General features: G+C 38.9%; 1 protein-coding gene across 6 annotated transcripts in view; it reads left to right on the top strand.

The window, feature by feature from the left end:
* MTHFD1L (methylenetetrahydrofolate dehydrogenase (NADP+ dependent) 1 like) overlaps window positions 1-24656 on the top strand; it is a 195584-nt gene that overhangs the window by 91219 nt on the left and 79709 nt on the right. For all 6 annotated transcript variants that reach the window (XM_060029784.1, XM_060029788.1, XM_060029785.1 and 3 more), the window contains one exon: window positions 22328-22467. In XM_060029784.1, the coding sequence (XP_059885767.1) occupies window positions 22328-22467 (140 nt within the window). The remainder of the gene's footprint in view (window positions 1-22327; window positions 22468-24656) is intronic.

Here is a 24656-nt window from a genome sequence, read left to right as displayed (position 1 = left end):
GATGCAGTGTAAGTATGTAATAGTTTTTCTTTATATCAGCAATAAACAGATACTGTAAAAGGGGAAATATCCTATTTATATGTGTCCCCAAACTATAAAATACCTAGGGATAAATTTAATAAGAAACGAGCATATAGAAAGAAAACCATAAAATGTTATTGAAAGGCACGAAGCAGGACTCTTGTCTTTCAATAACTCTCTTGTTTTTTAAGGAACCTCCATACTGTTCTCCATAGTGGCTGTATCAATTTACATTCCCACCAACAGTGCAAGAGGGTTCCCTTTTCTCCACACCCTCTCCAGCATTTATTGTCTGTCGATCTTGTGATGATGGCCATTCTGACCGGTGTGAGGTGATACCTCATTGTAGTTTTGATTTGCATTTCTCTAATGATTAGTGATGTTGAGCATCCTTTCATGTGTTTATTGGCAGTCTGTATATCTTCTTTGGGGAAATGTCTATTTAAGTCTCCTGCCCATGTTTGGATTGGGTTGTTTGTTTTTTTGATATTGAGCTGCAGGAGCTGCTTGTATATTTTGGAGATTAATCCTCTGTCAGTTGCTTCGTTTGCAAATATTTTCTCCCATTCTGAGGGTTGTCATTTTGTCTTGTTTATGGTTTCCTTTGCTGTGCAAAAGCTTTTGAGTTTAACTAGGTTCCATTTGTTTATTTTGTTTTTATTGTCGTTACTCTAGGAGGTGGGTCAAAAAGGATCTTGCTTTGATTTATATCATAGAGTGTTCTGCCTGTGTTTTCCTCTAAGAGATTTATACTGTCTGGCCTTACATTTATACTGTCTGGCCTTACATACATTATACATGTCTGGCCTTACATTACATGTCTTTAATCCATTTTGAGTTTATTTTTCTGTATGGTGTTCAGGAGTGTTCTAATTTCATTCTTTTACATGTAGCTGTCCAGTTTTCCCAGCACCACTTACTGAAGAGGCTGTCTTTGCTCCATTGTATATTCTGGCCTCTTTTGTCATAGATTAGGTGACCATATGTGCGTGGGTTTATCTCTGGGATTTCTATCCTGTTCCATTGATTTATATTTCTGTTTTTGTGCCAGTACTATACTGTCTTGATTACTGTAGCCCTGTAGTATAGTCTGAAGTCAGGGAGCCTGATCCTTCCAGTGCTGTTTTTTTTTTTTCTTTTCTCAAGATTGCTTTTGCTATTCAAGGTCTTTTGTGTCTCCATACAAATTGTAAGATTTTTGGTTCTAGTTCTATGAAAAATGTCATTGGTAATTTGATGGGGATTGCACTGAATCTGTAGATTGCTTTGGGTAGTGTAGTCATTTTCACAGTATTGAGTCTTCCTATCCAAGAATGTGATATATCTCTCCATCTGTTTGTGTCATCTTTGATTTCTTTCATCAGTATCTTATAGTTTTCTGCATACAGTCTTTTGCCTCCTTAGGTAGGTTTATTCCTAGGTATTTTATTCTTTTTGTTGCAATTGTAAATTGGATTATTTCCTTAATTTCTCTTTCTGATCTTTTGTTGTTGTTAGTGTGTAGGAATGCACGAGATTTCTGTGTATTAATTTTTTATCCTGCAACTTTACTAAATTCATTGATTAGCTCTAGTAGTTTACTGGTGGCATCTTTAGTATTTTCTATGTAAAGTATCGTGTCATCTGCAAACAGTGACAGTTTTACTTCTTTGCCAATTTGGATTCCTTTTATTTCTTTTTCTTCTCTGATTGCCACGGCTAGGACTTCCAAAACTAAGTTGAATAAAAGTGGCGAGAGTGGACCCCCTTGTCTTGTTCCTGATCTTAGAGGAAACGGTCTCAGTTTTTCACCGTTGATAATAATGTTTGCTATGTGTTTGTCATATATGGCCTTTATTCTGTTGAGGTAGTTTCCCTGTATTCTCACTTTCTGGAGAGTTTTAATCATAAATGGGTGTTGAATTTTGTCAGAAGCTTTTTCTGCATCTATTGAAATGATCATATGGTTTTTATTCTTCAATATGTTAATATGGTGTATCACATTGATTGATTTGCATATATTGAAGAATCCTTGCATCCCTGGGATAAATCCCACTTGATCATAGTATATGATCCTTTTAATGTGCTGTTGGATTCAATTTGCTAGTATTTTGTTGAGGATTTTTGCATCTATGTTCATCAGTGATATTGGCCTGTAGTTTTCTTTTTTCGTGGTATCGTTGTCTGGTTTTGGTATCAGGGTGATGGTGGCCTCGTAGAATGAGTCTGGGAGTGTTCCCACCTCTGCAATTTTTTGGAAGAGTTTGAGAAGGATAGGTGTTAGCTCTTCTCTAAATGTTTGATAGAATTTGCCTGTGAAGCCATCTGGTCCTGGACTTTTGTTTGTTGGAAGATTTTTAATCATAGTTTCAATTTCATTACTTGTGATTTGTCTGTTCATATTTTCTATTTTTTCCTGGTTCAGTCTTGGAAGGTTATACCTTTCTAACAATTTGTCCATTTCTTCCAGGTTGTCCATTTTATTGGCATAGAGTTGTTTGTAGTAATCTCTTATGATCCTTTGTATTTTTGTGGTTTCAGTTGTAACTTCTTTTTCATTTCTAATTTTATTGATTTGAGTCCTCTCCCTTTTTTCTTGATGAATCTGGCTAAAGGTTTATCAATTTTGTTTATCTTCTCAAAGAGCCAGCTTTTATTTTTATTGATCTGTGCTATTGTTTTTTTCATTTCTATTTCATTCATTTCTGCTCTGATCTTTATGATTTCTTTCCTTCTACTAACTTTGGGTTTTGTTTGTTCTTCTTTCTCTAGTTGCTTTGAGTGTAAGCTTAGGTTGTTTATTTGAGATTTTTCTTGTTTCTTGAGGTAGGATTGTATTGCTATATACTTCCCTATTAGAACTGCTTTTGCTGCATCTCATAGATTTTGGGTTGTCATGTTTTCCTACACATATGCCATGTTCTTGAATGGGAATAGTCAGTGTTATCATCATTCCTCTGTCAAACTAACATGTAAATTACTATAAAACTACTGTGCTATATATCATACCATATTATGGTATAGCACAGTAATTATGTTGGGGAAGGAAAAAATTTCCCTCTACCCTTGCAGGTTTTTCTGGCTGGCCTAATAGTTACATTTACATGAGACAGATTAACAGGAGAAAAACCAAATTTAATCATGTACGTACAGGGAATCAGAACATGAGAGATTCCAAAGACAGTCAGGTAAAATGAAACATATATGTCATCCTGGACTAAGGAGAAGGCTGTAGAGTCTGGGACTTCATAGGTTATGAAGGCAATTCACAGGAAGATGAAAAAGCAAATGTTTGGTAAGCAAATGTTTCCTTGATTATGCAGAGACAGTGGGACACAAAGAGGACTTTGATCTCCAGGCCCTGCCGAGTACCCCCCGACCTACACCTGACCCATATTCTTTGTAGGTGTCTCTGGTGAACTTGCTGTTCCTGGATCAAGCCCTTTATCTAAATTCTTTCAGCAGTTAAGGAGGAAGTAAAAAGAAAGAATTCCTGAGTCTTCTGTTTCTTAAGAATAATCAACATAAAATAATCCTCATGTCAAAGAGACACATTCTGGGGTGGAAAATTTCGCTCTCCTATGGTTACTGTAAAAATAGAGGAAGATGAGCTTCATCGTTAAATCAAGAGCAACATTTGTTTAGATTCTAAAAGAATAAATGACGAGGATAGATAAGAAAAAAATTTAAAGAACAATGATGGATGATTTACTTAACTCTAGATATCAAAACAAGATAACACTGCCATAACAATAGAGGAAAAAACAAAGAAAACTGATATCAAAGGAATACCTGTGTCCTTAATTAGACTTACTCCATTATATGTAGATATTAATAATTTGATAAAGGTAACATTTGAAATCAGTGGCCAGTGGATGTATCACTCATTAAATGATGTTCAGACATTTGACTATTAATTTTTTTTTTTCCATCCAGCCACACTAGTCTTCTTGCTCTTCCCCAAACACACTGGGTGCTTCCACCTCAGGATCTTTGCACTGGCTCTTCTCTCTGCCTGGAGCACTCTTTTTTTTTTTTTTTTGGCTGCCCCACACAGCATGCGGGATCTTAGTTCCCTGACCAGGGATCAAACCCGTGCCTCCTGCAGTGGAAGCGTGGAGTCTTAACCACTAGACCGCCAGGGAAGTCCCCTGACTATTAATTTTTAAACATAAACTTTAGAGTCCTTCATCACAATTTATTCCAAATAAAGATGGATTAAATTTTAACGTGAACGTTAAAACATAAAGCTTTAAGAAAAAAAGCAAAAAGTATGGTATTATTGGTGTAACATCAAGGTTATTAAAAAGAATAGATGTATATAGAACATGGAAAGAAGTTCACAATACATAATGTAAAAGAAATTACGCTGCCAAACAATATTTATAATGTATTTCTTGCATTTTAAAATTATGAAATAAATATATACCTGCAACTAAAAGGTATGAAAGAAGTATATCAAATGATTACTTTTATTCATCTGTGGGAAATGGGGTCATGGTGACCTTCACTGTATTCTTTATGTATTTTGGTATTCTTGAAATTTTTACAATTAGTGTGCATTACTTTTGTGATTTTTTTTAAAAAAGGAAAAATTGATTTAAAATCTGAAGTTATTTGACACGCAGAGTTAGGGAGAAATGGTTTTTAGGCAGAGTGCACAGAACAAACAAATGTGGATGGGAAAGAGTTGGTGGGTTCTGAGGCTAGTTTAGCTGGAGTATAAGACGTGGCAGAGATGAATTTCATGGTTAGATCAGGTCATTTGGAGGGGAACAAATGCCGATCTGAAATGTTATGCTTTCAATTACTGGTAGAGATAAATGGACAATTCTTCAGTAGTGGTTCCATTAAGACTCCCTTGAGAAGATGGCGTTTGAGGGAGGTTTTGAAAAAAGTTTAAGATCTAATCCAGTAAAAGGGGACAGAGGGGAGAAAGATCAGTATGTGTTCAAGGAATCACCAGGAGTTCATCCAGCTCAGCGATATGGCAGAGAAAACAGACTGGACGTATATTTTCAACGTCCTTAAAGGTCACGGAGAAGAGCATACAGTTTCTGATCCATGAGAACTTCCGGAATGATTTTGTAGTGTTACTGTTATCAGGACTCCACTGGAAGATGGGGTTTCTTTCCAAACTACCCCTTTCCCATCAGGTAAGACAGTCCACCTTCCTGAAGAGAATGAGTGAGGGGAAGGAGAGGCCAAAGGGTTATCTAACTGGCCCCTTCCCCAGTAAAGGACTCGGTTAGCAGTTACAGATGTGGGTCCTTCACAGCCAGCAGCACTACTTCTGGGTATTTCCACAAGGAAAGAGCTCAGAAAGACAATGTTGAGTGAAAAAGCAGCTCGTGGAATTGTAAATACAGTCTCACACACTTAAAAAACATACAAACAGCACTGTATTTTGTTTATGCCTTTGGACGTCTGCAGAAGAATGAAAACATGACCCGCATAAGCACCAAGTTAATATGAATTGCTGACCGTGAGAGGAAGGGAAGGAGCTGAACTGGTACCCGTGCACGAGGATAGCCTTCAGCTCTGTCTGTGCTGTGTTACTTCTTTGTAAAAGGAAAATAAGCAGTTGTGGCAAAACGTTAATGTTTGTTATTTATGCAAGGCGGGGGAGGAATATAGGTTGGAATTTAGGAGACAGGCTGAGGCTAGAGGCGTAGATTGGCAGTTGTCATTAGTATGTGGTCAAGTCTTTACTTATTTTAGAGCTAAATCTGGATGCTAACGGTCATGTTTAGTGGGTCAGGGCCTTTACGTTACTTTCTAGCAGGAGTGATGGTGGTATATAGCCGTCCATGCTCTTCCATTTCCCTTGATAATGGGAATGGTAGAGATGTGGACAGTAGATGACCTGAGGGATCAGACAGCCTGAGCCCCGGCGAGACTTTCTCTCTACAAACTCAATGTGGAGAAGTGAAGAGATTTCTCAGAGGTTGCCCTTGTAGCCTGCTGTCCAGAGGCAGTGAGGATGGCTTATTCATCCACTAAAAACTCCTTCTTGCCCACTGAGATGTTCAGTTATGTCCTAAAGAATGAGAGGGTTTTTTTTTAATTTTTATTTTTCATATATTCAAGTGTTCATGCACACAAACATACTGAATTTTAGACACCAGCGATGAGTACCTTCTTTTGATTGCCCTCTACCCCAGCCCACCTTAGTCTAGTTTAGTCCTTTTTTGTTTGTTTTATAAAAGTGCATGAATGTTTTGGTCGACTAGATTGTTTCTACTTTTTAGGGTCAGGCAATAGTTTAATAATAAATTCTAAAAATATTTAAAACAACTATGAAAATAGGTTTTTTTGCCTTCAAAGAACACTTCTTTGTTTAGCACGTACACAGAGGAGATAGAATTTAGAGTGGGAACAGTTGTTAAAGTCAGATGAACAGGAAACCCTCTTGAGACCTACCGTGTGTCCTCTTCTACCGCAAACTGATGTACCGGTTTCTGCTGTCTTGATTAAAATCTGTGTCTGGAGCTTTCGATTAGACTCTCTCTCACTTACCTTCAGTGACATAGCTTTGAGGCATCTATCAAAGAGTTACAGCCACTCTCAGCCTCAGAAATCTTAACTTTTTCATCAGCAAAACTTTGAGCAAATCTCACATCTTTTCTAAATTAGAAATGTAACCTTGTCTTTAGTCCCAGAGTTACTGTTGTGCAGAGAAAGAAAACACTGCATAACATTCAAATTATGTGCAAACTGAAATGACAGAAATGAAAAATGCTATCACGTTTCTAAGTAGGCTTTATTTTCACAAAGGAATCAGCTAGGATTAGGTTCACCCACACATAACAACAATAGTGAAAAAAGTGGCCCAAAGCAAATATAAGTTTATTTCTCTGCCGTGTAAAAGAAATCCAGGGTAGACAGTCTCAACTGGTATGTCATCTACTCAGTCATCAGGGTGTGCCTAGTAGCCCAGGATGGTTGCACAGGCCCCAGCCATCACATCTGTAACCCAGCCAGCAAGAAGGAGAATGAAAGGCATATCACCTTTTCTAGAGCCTTACTGGAAGTCATACAACACTTCTGTTTACATCTCATTAACAACCTTGGTCTTATAGCCATACCTAGCTGCAAGAGAAGCTACAACATTTTCTGATTCTGTATGGGCTCCTTTAAATAGAAAGGTGAGGTTAGCATGACATAGTTCAAGAGGTTTTCCCAGACTCAGAATCAAGTTAATGCCAAGTCATCCATGTCACTATACCTCACTCTCTCTCTCTTGTGTGTGTGTGTGTGTGTGTGTATGTGTGACAATATCTGCCAGGGTTTAGAGAGAGGAGACCTTTGACTTCTTTGACTTCTCTACACAAACATGCTTAGGATTATCTTCTAAATCAGCCAAACCGACGGGCCCACTTTCATTCCTAAGTAAATCAAAGATTAGTTTTTTCTTGTGTGATGCAAATAATCTTATTTCTATTATTGGTACTTAACCCAAGTTGGACCCCACTTCTAGATATAAGGCCAGTCTGGGGACATACCAAGAGCAGGAGAAAGAAACAGGGGTGGCAAATGAAGGTTTGTTCTTTGTTTATACAAAATAAGAATGATACCAAACTTTAGTATCAACTCCTTCTGCACATAGGGATGGGGTAGAGGTGCAGAGGTGGGAACATGAGAATTATTCCTGACGCTTTGTTACCTTTCCCTTATAAACTGTGTTTACTTGGACATCTCAAGGGCATGTTCCGTGGTCAACAGTACAGAGAGATTCAAGGACATAAGTAACAGCGAACACGGTTAAAAGTGCCTGATATATTTTCTCCTTCACATCAGATTTTTCAGTAATCAGTAGTATGTTTCTGCTCATATATATTCATTTTATAGACGGAAAGGATTATTTTTTAAATAAGCCAAGGAAAAAACATGCTCATCCCTCCTTTCGGGGCAATTATCTTTACTTTCAGCTCTTTAGACTTGTAAGTAGGAATTGCCTTTTCAGTGAGTTCTCATTTGTTCTGTTAAATCGAATCCTTTCAAGATCTTGTACCACTGGACAGGCAGGGGGGCTTGTCTGTTGCTAGTGACCAGGTCAGAAAGAAAACATGGAAAGAAGGACCATGGAGACCATTTCTGCCCAAAAGAGCCACTGGATCAGTGAGAGTAACATTGCATCTGTGCCTCTAAATGTACTGGTAATGGCTGATAACACTGAGGTTGAGGTCGTCATTCCTTTAAGCTACCTGTGCCGTTTGTCCCAGTGCTGAGCAGAGTGGGACCAGGTCTGGATAATCATTAAATTGATCTTGTGAGAAACCAGTGGGGCTAGACATGACTGTAAAACCAGCCGGTCTGTCTCCCTTCCTAGATAAGAAATCTGCAGAGTCTGGGCCAGTGACTCTTGAATGTTTTGACTGAAACCCAGAGCATAAAGTACACTTTATATCACAAAATGCATGTGCACACATGCACACACGTGTGCAAAAATGGAATCAGTGTCTTATGAAACAAGACTACTTTCTCTTATCATATGTCACGTATCCTAATATTTCCTATCCTATTTCTTCTTTTTTTTTTAAATTCTTGTTGCAACCCAGTAAGTTGATTATGTAAAACACTAATGGGTCTCTACCTTCAGTTCAAAAATTCCTGCCCTGCCTGCTTTTATTCAGTTAAATACATTGTAGAATCTTCCAGCTTTCAAGTTTAGAATGTTTTCCTTCCATCTTAGTTTCTTTTTCTATAATAGAAGTTGTCATACTAGGAATGTTGGTAGATTTAATTTGTTTCCAAACTCAGGAATCTTGGTTTCTCTTGCTGGGTTTCTTGCAGTCACAGAAGAAGTTAATATAGTTTTTTGGATGTTGTTTTTTCCCCCTGGGAACCTTTGAGATTAAACGTATTTACCTTTTGACATTTATGCTTTTTTCCTCCTTGGCTTGGTTTTCATCAACTGCTCGATGAAAAATGTTCTATTTCATCTTTCCATTACTTTAAATTAAGACATGTTGTTAGCAGAGACTTTCAGAATTTGTTTCAAGTTATTTTCCTAGTGTCCGGTTTTCAGGAGCTGCAAGAGAACAGCTCTGCCCCAAGCAGTCACCCAAAATCCAGGCCCTTAGCCAGAACTTTGGGGTACCACAGTTGGCTAAAAATGGAAGGGTTAAAACCCTGGTCGAAGCAATGACATTGTACAGGTGCTCATGATCTGTACAAGAAGTTGGCATCTTTGGGTAATGAATCTATGAATTTAATTCAGTTGGATTTTTATAGAGGAGGTAAAAAGTAACATGTATAATTTAATTTTCATCTAAACATTTTTTTCAGAATCAAATTTCACTTTGGTCAAAATCATTTTACAAAACAAGATGTATAACGATGGGTTCAAATAACAGGAACCAGTGTCTGTACCTAATTAATTCTCTGGAAGAAGGATTCTGGATCCTGATACCAAAGTACATCTAAGTGGCATTACTGGTATTTTTGAAGTTTTTATTACTACCCAAAACAGATAGTTCATATGGACCTATGTTCTTTTTATACTTTCCTTATCTTCTCTTTCCTTTTCTCCTAATAAATCCCCTGTAACCTTCTCATGCTTCTATACGACTACCAGACTTCCCCTAATATGTGTAAGCACTGCCTTCACCAAAATGGTAAGAAAGAGGAAAGGCACGTGTTAATATTAATATTTTTTTCTTTTTTAATTGGTTTCTTTTTCCTGTGCCCAGTTGAATCTGTATACTTGATGAAAATTTGACCCTAAGACATTTAATAAAACCGAAGAGCAGGGGGGCTTCCCTGGTGGTGCACTGGTTGAGAATCTGCCTGCCAATGCAGGGGACACGGGTTCGAGCCCTGGTCTGGGAAGATCCCACATGCCGCGGAGCCACTAGGCCCGTGCGCCACAACTGCTGAGCCTGCGCGTCTGGAGCCTGTGCTCCGCAACAAGAGAGGCCGCGATAATGAGAGGCCCGCGCACCGCGATGAAGAGTGGCCCCCGCTCGCCGCAACTAGAGAAAGCCCTTGCCCAGAAACGAAGACCCAACACAGCCAAAAATAAATAAATTTTAAAAAAAAAGAAAAAAAAACCCTAAGAGCAAAGACAAGTCCGAAAGAGCAGAAAGGATTTCATTTTTTTGTAGAATTTCATAGTCTTAAGTTGGATCCTTAAAATTAATACGTTCTAAATCAAGTCCCCCCACACTTTTTTTTCCAGCTGTAGTAATAATACAGAGCTTCCCCTGTCATTTATTGATTCATCCTGGTTTACTTAGTCTCCTTCTAGTCATTGAAAAAATAATTAAAATCCTCGAAGGCCAGCAGCCTACCTTGAGCTGCAATTCAGAGTTTATGTGCTTCTGTGACTCTGAACTCCACTTGCCCTGAGTTTATCTGTAGACAGCTGCAGCGGAGTAGACATGTTTACATAGGGTAGAAAAAGGCAGTTTGAAGAGTCCAGTTTCCATTCCTTTAGCATTATTCAGGAATTATAGCCCACAGTGCTTCAGAATGAAGCCTAGTCCGGCATCCACCTTACTTCCTCCTGTACAAAGGTTTTGTTTTCATTTCTGATTTGTCGTGAGAAAGTTAAGTGCTAACTGAATGAAAGCTACGGTTTTATTTCTCCCTCTGTTTACTAGAAATTCTTTTGAGGATTAAGTTAGCAAAATCTGCCCTGTGCAGACATACTTCTTATCTCAACCTATTTTGAGCTAAACTGATTGCAAAGGCTAGTTCTTCTGTGAGCCCTCTCACAGTCCATAAATTCAAGTTCATGTCCCAAAGTAATGGGGATTCACTATGTTGTGTATTTGATATGTATGTTGGTTGCATGTATCATGGAGAGAAAAATTATTACCATTATAAAGTGGCTGTGAAATCTGAAAATTCTAATCTTCTGAGTACACATGGAGTAAACCCTTAGTGACACAGCAAGGTGGAAGTTCAGTTTGCTGTGACAGTGACAATATTCAGGTGTCTCAAGTAGCCAGAAACTCAGGACAACTCTTGGTGCCTCAGCTTAACTCTATCCCAGAGCCTAAGGAGGGTTTTCCCCAGTGTAAAAGCAAAAACGAGAATTTAGGATCTGAAGTATTTGTTGCCTTTTCTCCCACCGTGGTGTGCAATTTGGAAAGGAAAACCCAAACAAGAGAGTTGGGGGGCTGGTCATTTCCCCAGCCAGTGCTGGAGGGTGGACGCCTGGCTTGGAGGAGGCTGGGAAGACCCATCTTGGGATCTGACTCATCCAGTGAAAGGTGGTAAAATACCTCCTGACTCCCAGAATACCATCTGGTTCTCAGGAGGCCAGATTGCAGAGCAAGTGTTCTCTACCTGTGACCTGTTTCTGCTGGTGTTGGATACCAAACGCAGATGGAGCTGGTCCTTGACAGCTCTTTCTTTTTCACCAGTATACTGCCCGCCACTGCCCAGAACTCAGCACTGTAGGCTGAGAACTGGGAAAGGATGAGATTCATTATCCCTAAATGAATTGCTCTAAGAGAGAAAAGAACTTTGAATTGAGAGAGAGAGAGAATGGAAGGAAGGAGGGAGAGAGGGGAAGGAAGGGAGGGAAGAAATATAATAGAGAAGAAGACTGCAGATGACTTACTTTCTTTTATCACAGCAGGGCCACATTGCAATTAGAAAACAAGTCTGGGGTTCAGGAAAAGAATCTAGAGCTACATCTTAGATATCAAATTACTATTGAAGTATAAGGTGTTGAGAGTTACATCTTGGTACACAACTTGCCAAGCGGCTGAGTTAAAGAAATGCTGCAGGATCAGTTATACATGGACGGGGCAGGATGGAGTAGGGGCCTAGCCTGCAGTCAGATGGACCATGATTTCCATCCAAGCTCTATCGCCTTCTCACTGTTTGATCTTGGGAAAAAAATCATTTAAACTTTTACATCTTTAACTTCATAATCTGTAAGCAGAGGATGAAGGCGATAAAAAGTGAAATGAGATGGAGAATGTCTAGTGCATTGCCGGGCACACAGGCATGTCAGTAAATGTCAACGTCTGTGCCTCTCCCCAAGCCCCAGTTTCTATTTGAATAGCTTTTCCCCATCATATATGTTCGTTCTTAGTAGTAAGACAGATCGTTGCCATCACCCGTGTTGTCCTGTATTCCTCGCTTCCTTACGAAGTTGGTGCACCTGTGAGACACTACTTTTCATCACCAGGAACTGCCGTGTTGTAGTAAACACATCATCGACACAGCGCATCAGACGTTGCTGAGTGGAGTTTTTACTCATATTTCAGGGTCTCATGGGACATACGGTTCTCGTTAACATAATCTTGTAGTGTTTTGTTCCGATGCAGCAAATGCATTTGTAACGTTCTCAGGAAGAGGGTCTAGAAAGTACAAGGCTCCTTTGTCCTGCTTGAACTAGAGCAGGGTGTCTACCTCTTTGGGCATTTTGGGTAGATAATTCTAGGTGGGTTTTTGTCGTTGTTGTTGTTGTTTTTAAGCGGGTGTGCGGCTGTCCTCTGCATTCTACGATGTTTAGCAGCATCCCTGGCTCCTACTTACTAGATGCCAGTTACGATAACCGAAAGTGACTCCAGATATGGACAGCTGTCCCTAGTTGAGAACGACTGAACTGCACTTAAGATTGTGATTCCATAGAAATGGGTTCAGTAAACGTACTAACCCATGAGATCATCTAGAAGTAATTGTGAAAGAGAGTTGATTCCAATTTACCTACATACTGATAGATAAATAAACATTTTAAAGTACCAAAGGGAATTCAAGCAGGAAAACAATGAAAAGAAAGGTTAGAAAGATGTTCCTTTGTTATTAGGTAATGAATGAATCTTTCTCATCTTTGTCTTGTTAAAAATGTGCTGGCAGCCCTGTTTGCTCACTATGTGAAGACAGGGGCACATTGATAAATGCTCAGATGCCTTGCAGGGTCATAGAGGTTCAGTAATTACTGAATGAGAAGAAACAAAGGTTTTTCCTAAATCCTGGGGTGTGTATGTTTAATCAAGAGTGCTTTTGGGCAGAATGGCAGAGAGTATGTAATATAGAAAGGAGCGCTCTGGGCCGGGCATCAGAGGGACCTGAGACAGCATAGCAGGTTCTTCATTGTCATCTCAAGAAGGGAGCTTACCTGGCACATAGGAGCCCTGAAGAGGTTAGAGTGTGTTATCCCTAAAGGTCCCTCATAGCTCTAGAATTTTATGAACCCATGGCTTATAGGGCCTGCCTGTTATGTCATGACGTTAATGCTTTTTTTTTTTTTTTTTTAAGGTAGCAGATCAGTGATTACTCTAAAATCTGAGTCCTAATCATCACTGCAACTTCTCTGTGTATAGCAAGTTGGGGATGTGATAGAATAACTTCAATATAAAAATCATTCTCTCTGCCTTATTGAAGAATTTCATAGATAGCAAGTGTGCCTGTCAGTAGTGGCTTTTTTGTTGTTATTGTTTTTGTTCAGTTTGTACCATGGGACTCGGGGTGTCCTAGCAGATCAGCGTAGGGAGCCAGCCACCCAGTTGTCCAGTATTGGTTTTTACCCAGAGCTCTGTTTCCTGCGCAGGTTACTAAGAGTATTTGTCCCAATAGTCCCTTCCCAGAGCAGACCCACTGACAGTTCCTTTCTGAGCAGATTATGGGTTTTGAAGTTTGAATCAAGCCAGGCTACAGAATCCCTATCTACGAGCTCCTGTGCTCACACGGAGTATCAGTCAGCATTTCCTGTTTCCATTCACGCTGTAAGTTGAAGAGCTGTAAACAACCCCGTCGCCCCTGCCCCCCCCCCCCCCCCGCCAAAAAAATGAGATTGCCAAGACAAATAATTCTCGTGGCACGGGCAGTTTCTCGCAAACCTTCTAAAACGTGCAGCACGCAGAAGTCTACATTACGTGCTCTTCAGGCTTGCTAAATCATAGTAAACGCACTTGCTTCGCGACTCAAGACCAAGTCTGTACTACAATCCACATGAAATAATTCCTTCTCCCGTATCTGTTTTAAAATTTATAGAGAGCAGCCAAGACAGTAAGGGAACAAAGTGCTTATTTCAGGTCACTAGGAAAATTTAACTTACGGGTTTTCGATGTCGACCAGTCCCAGGATTTGCCTAGGAACTGGGACTTGCCCCCTTATCACAACCAGACACTGTCCCCCTTGCCCGTGGGACTAAGACACAGACACACAGCACTGCACGGTGTCCATGTTGGAGTTAGTTCTTGTTGATGACGCCGTATTAAGTGGTCCGTCCTTTCGGAATTACTGACCCACCAGCATACCTGCTGTTTTCCCTAACAGTCTGGTATTTGAAAACAAATAAAAATACGTGCAGTATTTTCCAAACAGCTTTCAACGGATGAGAATCTGGCACTTCCTCCTGTTTTCTTCCTATTGTTTGCCTCCATATTTCCCTTGCATTTGGAAGCCACAGTCCTAGACCTTTATTACTGCATCCTGTTTCCTTCCCTAACTGAAGTTCTCTTTGTTACTGTGCTTCCTCCCTCCCAACATGAAATTAATCTTGTCTAGCTTATGCAGACATTTGAGGTGGTCTGTCTTTTTCAGATATGACCTTTATAGCTCTTATTAAAATGGTTTTGGTATTTTAAGAAAAAAGAAGATATGATAGGGAGCTGTAAGAAAACTATTAATTGTTTAAATTCTATTTTATGTATATGTCTATCTACCTTTCTCTGTTGAATAAGAGCTGGCTCCCTCTCTGATAGTTTCTTCTTTTCTTTGTCAATTCACTCATTTTTTTTGCACTTGGTACTAGAGATACAAAGGTGAAGGAGATATGGCCCCGGCCCTCCACATGGCAGATGACACATACGTCTAATTAGGATGCTACATGCAGAGATGGATGTGGGCCCCATGGAGCAACAAACCAGAGGGCTAGGAGGGTCAGAAGGGGTAGCTTCCTCTGCCTGAGAAGTTCAGAGCAAGCTTCCAGGAAATGAGACATCTGAGCTAAGGCTTTAAGGGAGAGGGGAGAGAAGAACATTCCAGATGGGAGAGGAGTGGTGAGGATGCCAAATCACATGCTTCGTGTGGGCTCTCCTGGAAGTGGTATTACTGAAACACGAAATTTGAGGCAGAGGGTGGGGAAAGGGAAGGTAGTTACATTAGGGTGGCCTTTGGTTTTATGTTAGGGATCTTGGGAGTTTTTCCTTTGGCAGCACTGAGCTGATGAAGGTAGGAGAACTTGGTAACTATATGTGAAGGCTGAGGAAGGGAAGAGTTCAGGTTTTTTAAAGAGAATTTGAGCATGCAACTTTTGCAAGGGAATTACACGTTTATAAATAAAATGTGCTATTAATATATTAATAACACAATAAAACAAGTGTTTTGAAACTTTCTACTCCCTTTTGTTTGGTTTGGAGGTATATACGTTAATTCAGGGCCTACTATGTGCCTTGCAGTGTTAACAGACATGGTCCCTATCCTCATGGAGTTTACAGTGTAATAGGGGAGCTTCGAGTGGACATGTGCATCAGGTTGGAAAGACTAGGGATCACTTGATCAAACCCTAGTATGTGAAATGTGCATAATAGTCTACTTCTAACTATAGGGTGACATGAAACAGTTTTTAAAATATCATAACATAGCTACATCGCTTGTTCAAAGGAAATGTAGTAAAGGGGAGGAAAATGACTTGTAGCTATGTTCATTCCAAATTGAATACTTTCAAAGGAATGTTTTTCAACTTGTCAAAAGCATATCAACAGTCATAAAAAAATTTTATACCCTCTGGCACCATACTCTCACCCTTGGGAATTTATTCCAAGAATATAATTTGAAAGAGGTTAAAGCCCATATGCACAGCTATTTTGCAGCATTGTTTATATTGGAAACAACCCAAACATCTAATAACAGGGGGAACAATTTTGCAAATCTCGGTACATCAACAACAAAATTATAAGTTCCCACTTATAATTTTTGGAAGTTTGTAGTACAGCAAGAAAACCCTGATAATTTTAAAGTAAAAGAGCAGACTACAAAATTCTACCTATTCGTTAAAAATTATATAGGAATTATATAGGAATATGACAAAAACTCTCCAGAAAGTGGGCACAGACGGAACCTACCTTAGTTCTTGTTGATGACGCCTCGTTAAAAATTATATTCGTTAAAAATTATATAGGAATATATATAGGAATATAGGACACCCCTTGGTGTCCATACTTTTGTTCTCTACATGTGTGTCTCAACTTCTGTCCTGCAAACCAGTTCACCTGTACCATTTTTCTAGGTTCCACATATATGTGTTAATATACGATATTTGTTTTTCTCTTTCTGACTTACTTCACTCTGTATGACAGTCTCTAGATCCACCCACATCTCTACAAATGACCCAATTTCATTCCTTTTTATGGCTGAGTAATATTCCATTGTATATACGTACCACATCTTTATCCATTCATCTGTTGATGGGCATTTAGGTTGCTTCCATGACATGGCTATTGTAAATTGTGCTGCATTGAACATTGGGGTGCATGTGTTTTTTGAGTTATGGTTTTCTCTGGGTATATGCCCAGTAGTGGGATTCTTAGGTCATATGGTAATTCTGTTTTTAGTTTTATACTGTTCTCCATAGTGGCTGTATCAATTTACATTCCCACCAACAATGCAAGAGGGTTCCCTTTTCTCCACACCCCCTCCAGCATTTGTTGTTTGTAGATTTTCTGACGATGCCCATTCTAACTGGTGTGAGGTGATACCTCATTGTAGTTTTGATTTACATTTCTTTAATAATTAGTGATGTTGAGCAGCTTTTCATGTGCTTCTTGGCCATCTGTATGTCTTCTTTGGAGAAATGTCTATTTAGGTCTTTTGCCCATTTTTGGATTGGGTTGTGTGTTTCTTTAATATTGAGCTGCATGAGCTATTTATATATTTTGGAGATTAATTGTTTGTTTATTCGTTTGCAGATATTTTCTCCCATTTTGAGGGTTGTCTTTTCATCTTGTTTATGGTTTTCATTGCTGTGCAAAAGTATTTAGGTTTCATTAGGTCCCAATTGTTTATTTTTGTTTTTATTTCCATTACTCTAGGAGATGGATCAAAAAAGATCTTGCTGTGATTTATGTCAAAGAATGTTCTTCCTGTGTTTTCCTCTAAGAGTTTTATACTCTCCAGACTTACATTTAGGTCTCTAATCCATTTTGAGTTTCTTTTTGTGTATGGTGTTAGGGAGTGTTCTAATTTCATTCTCTTATATGTAGCTGTCCAGTTTTCCTAGCACCACTTATTGAAGAGACTTTCTTTTCTCCATTGTATATCCTTGCCTCCTTTGTCATCAGTTGACCGTAGGTGCGTGGGTTTATCTCTGGGCTTTCTATCTTGTTTCATTGATAGGTGTTTCTGTTTTTGTGCCAGTACCATATTGCCTTGATTACTGTAGCTTTGTAGTATAGTCTGAAGTCAGCAAGTCTGATTCCTCCAGCTCCGTTTTTTCCCGTCAAGACTGCTTTGCCTATTCAGGGTCTATTGTGTCACTGTACAAATTTTAAGATTTTTTGTTCTAGTTCTGTAAAACATGCCATTGGTAATTTGATAGGGATTGCATTAAATCTATAGATTGCTTTGAGTAGTATAGTCATTTTCACAGTATTTTTGTGTATGTGTGTGGTACGTGGGCCTCTCACTGTTGTGGCCTCCCCCGTTGCGGAGCACAGGCTCCGGACCCGCAGGCCCAGCGGCCATGGCTCACAGGCCTAGCCACTCCGCGGCATGTGGGATCTTCCTGGATCGGGGCACAAACCCGTGTCCCCTGCCTCGGCAGGCAGACTCCAAACCACTGCGCCACCAGGGAAGCCCTCATTTTCACAGTACTGATTCTTCCAATCCAAGAACATGGTATATCTCTCCATCTGTTGGTATCATCTTTAATTTCTTTCATCAGTGTCTTACAGTTTTCTGCATACAGGTCTTTTGTCTCCCTAGGTAGGTTTATTCCTAGGTATTTTATTCTTTTTGTTGCAGTGGTAAATGGGAGCGTTTCCTTAATTTCTCTTTCAGATTTTTCATCATTAGTATATAGGAATGCAAGAGATTTCTGTGCATTAATTTAGTATCCTGCAACTTTACCAAAATCGTTGATTAGCTGTAGTAATTTTCTGATGGCATTTTTAGGATTCTCTATGTTTAGTATCATGTCATCTGCAAATAGTGAGAGTTTTACTTCTTTTTTTTTAATTTGGTTCCCTTATTTTTCTTTCGCTTCTCTGATTGCTGTGGCTAGGACTTCCAAAACTGTGTTGAATAATAGTGGTGAGAGTGGACATCATTGTCTTTTCCTGATCTTAGAGGAAATGCTTTCAGTTTTTCACCATTCAGCATGATGTTTGCTGTGGGTTTGTCGTATATGGCCTTTATTATGTCGAGGTAGGTTCCGTCTATGCCCACTTTCTGGAGAGTTTTTGTCATAAATGGGTATTGAATTTTGTCAAAAGCTTTTTCTGCATCTATTGAGATGATCATATGGTTTTTATTCTTCAATTTGTTAATATGGTGTATCACATTGATTGATTTGCATATATTGAAGAATCCTTTTATCCCTGGGATAAATCCCACTTGATCATGGTGTATGATCCTTTTAATGTGTTGTTGGATTCTGTTTGCTAGTATTTTGTTGAGGATTTTTGCATCTATATTCATCAGTCATACTGGTCTGTAATTTTATTTTTTTGTAGTATCTTTTTCTGGTTTTGGTATCAGGGTGATGGTGGCCTCTTAGAATGAGTTGGGGTGTGTTCCTTCCTCTGCAACTTTTTGGAAGAGTTTGAGAAGGATGGGTGTTAGCTCTTCTCTAAACGTTTGATAGAATTCACCTGTGAAGCCATCTGGTCTTGGACTTTTGTTTGTTGGAAGATGTTTAATCACAGTTTCAATTTCGTTGCTTGTGATTGGTCTGTTCATATTTTCTCTTTCTTCCTGGTTCAGTCTTGAGAGGTTATACCTTTCTACGAATTTGTCCATTTCTTCCAGGTTGTCCATTTTATTGGCATAGAGTCGCTTGTAGTAGTCTCTTAGGATGCTTTGTATTTCTGTGGCGTCTGTTGTAACTTCTCCTTTTTCATTTTCAATTTTATTGATTTGGTCCTATCCCTCTTTTTCTTGATAAGTCTGACTGATGGTTTATCGATTTTGTTTATCTTCCCAAAGAACCAGCTTTCAGTTTTATTGATCTTTGCTGTTGTTTTCTTTGTTTCTATTTCATTTATTTCTGCTCTGATCTTTATGTTTTCTTTCCTTCTGCTAACTTTGGGTTTTGTTTGTCCTTCTTTCTCTAGTTCCTTTAGGTGTAAGGATAGATTGTTTATTTGAGATGTTTCTTGTTTCTTGAGGTAGGCTTGTATAGCTATAAGCTTCCACTTAGAACTGCTTTTGCTGCCTCCTATAGGTTTTGGATCATTGTGTTTTCATTGTCATTTGTCTCTAGGTATTTTTTGATTTCCTCTTTGATTTCTTCAGTGATCACTTGGTTATTTAGTAACATATTGTTCAGCCTCCATGTGTTTGTGTTTTTAACGCTTTTTTCCCCTGTAATTCATTTCTAATCTCATAGTGTTGTGGTCAGAAAAGATGCTTGATATGATTTCAGTTTTCTTAAATTTACTGGGGCTTGATTTGTGACACAAGATGTGATCTATCCAGGAGAATGTTCGGAGCGCACTTGAGAAGAAAGTGTAATCTGCTGTTTTTGGATGGAGTGTCCTATACATATCAGTTAAATGTATCTGGTGTATTGTGACATTTAAAGCTTGTGTTTCCTTATTAATTTTCATTTTGGATGATCTGTCCATTGTTGTAAGTGAGGTGTTAAAGTCCCCCACTATGATTGTGTTACTGTCAATTTCCTCTTTTACAGCTGTTAGCGTTTGCCTTATGTATTGAGGTGCTCCTATGTTGGATGCATATATATTTACAATTGTTATATCTTCTTCTTGGGTTGATCCCTTGATCATTATGTAGTGTCCTTCCTTGCCTCTTGTGACATTCTTTATTTTAAAGTCTATTTTATCTGGTATGAGTATTGCTACTCCAGCTTTCTTTTGATTTCCATTTGTATGGAATATCTTTTTCCATCCCCTCACTTTCAGTCTGTATGTGTCCCTAGGTCTGAAGTGGGTCTCTTGTAGATGGTGTATATATGGGTCTTGTTTTTGTATCCATTCAGCTAGTCTATGTCTTTTGGTTGGAGCATTTAATCCATTCACGTTAAGGTAATTATTGAGCTGTATGTTCCTGTGACCATTTTCTTAATCGTTCTGGGTTTGTTTTTGTAGGTCCTTTTCTTCTTTTGTGTTTCCCTCGTAGAGAAGTTCCTTTAGCTTTTGTTGTAGAGCTGGTTTGGTGGTGCTGAATTCTCTTAGCTTTTGCTTGTCTGGAAAGCTTTTGATTTCTCCATCAAATCTGAATGAGATCCTTGCCAGGTAGAGTAATCTTGGTTGTAGGTTCTTCCCTTTCATCACTTTAAATATGTCATGCCACTCCCTTCTGGCTTGTAGAGTTTCTGCTGACAAATCAGCTGTTAACCTTATGGGAGTTCCCTTGTATGTTATTTGTAGTTTTTCCCTTGCTGCTTTCAGTAATTTTTCTTTGTCTTTAATTTTTGCCAATTTGAATATTGTGTGTCTCGGCATGTTTCTCCTTGGGTTGATCCTGTATGGGACTCTCTGCGCTTCCTGGACTTGGGTGGCTATTTCCTTTCCCACGTTAGGGAAGTTTTCGACTATAATCTCTTCAAATATTTTCTCCGGTCCTTTGTCTCTCTCTTCTCCTTCTGGGACCCCTATAATGAGAATATTGTTGCATTTAATGTTGTCCCAGAGGTCTCTTAGGCTGTCTGCATTTCTTTTCATTCTTTTTTCTTTATTCTGTTCTGCAGCTGTGAATTCCACCATTCTGTCTTCCAGGTCACTTATCCGTTCTTCTGCCTCAGTTATTCTCTATTGATTCCTTCTTGTATTTTTCATTTCACTTATTGTACTGTTCATCTCTGTTTGTTTGTTCTTTAATTCTTCTAGGTCTTTGTTAAACATTTCTTGCATCTTCTCGATCTTTGCCTCCATTGCTTTTCTGAGTTCCTGGATCATCTTCACTATCATTATTCTGAATTCTTTTTCTGGAAGGTTGCCTATCTCCACTTCATTTAGTTGTTTTTCTGGGTTTTTGTCTTGTTCCTTCATCTGGTACATAGCCCTCTGCCTTTTCATCTTGTCTATCTTTCTGTGAATGTGGTTTTTGTTCCACAGGCTGCAGGATTGTAGTTCTTGCTTCTGTCTGTCTGCCCTCTCTGTTTTTCTTTTCTTAATTTTTGTTACAATGTGTATATTCAGTGAATGCTGGGGACAAAATCCTCATTTATTCACATGTTAATTGGTTTCTATTTTATCTTAGTAATTTTTTTTTACTGCCTCTTCCTCTTTCTGCCATAAGTTATGGCCTTGGTTGTACTGTAAGTATGTAGTGCATATTCCATAAATATTTAATTTCTATTCCATTAATAGTATTCCTTCCCTAGAGCAGTGTGCTTCTCAAATTTTAATGGGCATTCATCTCACTAAGGGATCTTGTCAAAATGCTGGTTCTGATTCAATAGTTCTGGGATAGAGCCCAAGAGTCTGCATTTCTAATAAACCCCCAGGGGCTGGTGATGTGGCTGGTCCAGAGCTCTGCTTTGTGTATGAAGATACTGCTGCTTACCCAGTGTCAGGAGGATTATCTTGGAAGGCAGTGTTGGATAGTCTCCCTGCTATAGCCATAACTGCCTTAGTAACACTTTTAGCAATTTAGGGTCAGGGGAAAGGATGGTTAAAGATGAGTGTCCTCTCTGGTTATGAAGTAAAGATACCATCTTATGATCAAGCCTGATGATCAACCTCCTTAAACGGCTCAACTAACTTCAATTTTGTTCATCAATAGACATGGCCAGATGGAATAAAAATAAGTGATTCTGTATGTATCTTATAAAGAGTAAGGAAAGATCTTCTATACTAATCATACTAACAATGTTCTTTGACACATTTTGGAACCTGATTAAAAAGTTGAAAATACCATCTGTGTTAAGAAAAGCTTTGCCTTGACCTTCTATACTGGAAGAAAAATCTTGGCCATGGCAATGAATCCTTAAGGAACAGTGGTGTGAAGCAGAGTAGAGAGTCATCTTTTTATGGAATGTAAGGAAGTAGGACATTTTCTAAAACCATGGAAACGTCTTTTTACTTTTGTATATGAACAGGATGCAGTGGTGTGTAGTAACCTTGAACGTGGAGGAAAATTTGTCATCCTTTGAATTTGAACCACATCAATGATTGTCAAAACCTACTGTTGTTTTTAGAAGATAATAGCAAGTTTCAAACTTGATTCTCCACAGTGACTGAAGCTGGCTTTGGTGCTGACATTGGCATGGAGAAATTCTTCAACATCAAGTGCAGAGCTTCTGGCTTGGTGCCCAGTGTTGTGGTGCTGGTGGCGACGGTGCGGGCTCTGAAGATGCACGGAGGTGGACCAAGTGTAAGCACCGTGCTTCCTTTCGAATAAAACAGAAGGCAGCAGAATTGAACCTTTGAAACATCCAAACCTGCTTCATAGCTGCAGTTTTCTAGAATTTCTCCTTTTTCACAAATCACCATGATAGGGCACTTAGAGTTCAGTTCGATCGAGTAATTAGTAACACCCACAAAGTTATTTCTAAGCAATATTTGGGGAAGGAGCATGTGACCACTCTTCAGTTCTAAGAGTCTAAACTGAAACTTATGTCAACATTTTATAACCCTGTGGTAATGGGAGGATAGAGGCTTTGGTTCCTGAATGAAGAACAGAAGGGTTAGAGTGATGGCTTTTGTGGGTGAGGTCGTTCAGTGTTTGTACGGATAGTTTTTTGGTTCACTGACGCTACATCTCATCAGATTTCATCTAGCGCTATTTTCCTTCTGTTTCTGTTTATTATGATTTCACTTTATAACTCTGCTAGAGCACTGGATTATTTCTAAGAGAGCTTTGCTTAGAAAACACAAATTCTGTTTTAACATTTTTAAAGACTTTATCATGTATAGAATTCACACACACCTGAAAGGAGTTTTCACCTTTCCACAGCAAAGATGTAGTTTTTTGTTTTTTTCCTTTTTCTTTTCCATTTTTAGGGATTTCCAAAGGGAGAATAAGAAATGTTGTACTGATTAACCATTTTTGAAATAAAATCATTTGGAGTTTCTTTATTACTTATACTATTGATATATTACACAGACTGCCAAATCTGATTTCTTAATTGGTATACCGTGTATGCGGATATCACACAATGATTAATTATATAGCATAAACAAATAACAAGTTTGCCATGATGAAACACCACAATGTGCACTGTTTAATCATCTTAGCAATTCTTTGTCCTAGGAGACGCAGACATTATATCATCTTACAGATGAGGAAGCTGAGGTTTGATGTGTTCAGGGGATGTCACCAGGCCAGCAGAGAGCCAAATCTCAAGCCTGGGTCTGAGACACAGATTCTGGACTTTTGTCAGGCATTCAGATCTGAATATGAATGAAGGGTAAACCTCTTCTGAATCCCTAATCGGCTCATTAATACCAGATGCTTGAGCACTTCATTTTAGCCTAGAGCTTCACCGTTATATCAAAGGCAAGATTGACGCGGCAGGTATTATAATATAGAAGTGCTAAAGAGTTCTGATTTTGTTCAAAACACCAATTGAGTTCAGACTCTGAAGCTGTATCGACTTCCATTTTCAAAGAACGATCTCTACCTATATAAGATAAGTTTGAAATTCCTCCTCCCTGTCTTGCACCCTGACAATTATAAAATCAAAGGGCTTTAATACTGGAAAGGGCTTAGAAATTAGTCTGGTTCAAGTCTTTACAAAGATAAAATTACTGAGGTGCTGGAGGATTCTGGGTCTTGCTTAGTATCCTCCATCTGTTTAGGGGACTAATCAGACATGGAATCAAGGTCTCTGGACTTCTAGTCCAGTGTTTTTGCACCCTCCTATCTCGTCTCTGTCCTATAAAAACTCACTACGTGATTTATAATCCTATTTCAGTTCATCTTAATGGGTGTGCTCTGTTTTACAACGGTTTCATTTTCTGCTCACCTTAATCCTTGGTACATCCTTCAGTTTCCCTTAATGTCATGTTTCCATGCCGGTGATGATTGTAACAGGGCTCGAGATTAGTAGGCACAGCTATGGGTGGAGGATAATAAACGGGGGCATCAGGAAGCCAGATGCAGTGCAGCGTTCCTCTCCTGGACCCCAGGAGTGCTTCTGCATCATATTACTTTATGAATGTCTATGTGTGTATCTCCCCACTCGACTCTGAATTCCTTGAGATTAAGGACTATATCTTATTAATTTGGGTATTCCTCATGCCTGGCATACTCTGCGTCAAGGAAATGTTTTCGATACTTGAATAATACATGAACCTTGATCTTCTTAATCCTGTATTCCGTATTATCCACCTCAGTGTCATTCCTTCTTACTTGAAACAACTCCATAGTAATGTTTTTGATCCATTATAATTTCTACTTCCTTTTGATATCATTACACAAATAACCTCGGCTGCCTCTTATGTTTATTCAGCTTGTTTTTTTACATAATTTATGCAGTGGAAAATCCTATGACCCTTGAACTTGCCCATTTTAGCCCCAGTCATATCCTGTCTTTCAAAATGCTGACCATTCTTGGTGCA

The sequence above is a fragment of the Delphinus delphis genome, chromosome 14 (assembly GCF_949987515.2).
Source record: "Delphinus delphis chromosome 14, mDelDel1.2, whole genome shotgun sequence".
In the NCBI taxonomy this organism is placed as follows: domain Eukaryota; kingdom Metazoa; phylum Chordata; class Mammalia; order Artiodactyla; family Delphinidae; genus Delphinus; species Delphinus delphis.
Note: the sequence above shows the minus strand (reverse complement) of the source record. Positions and strands in the feature narration are given on the sequence as shown.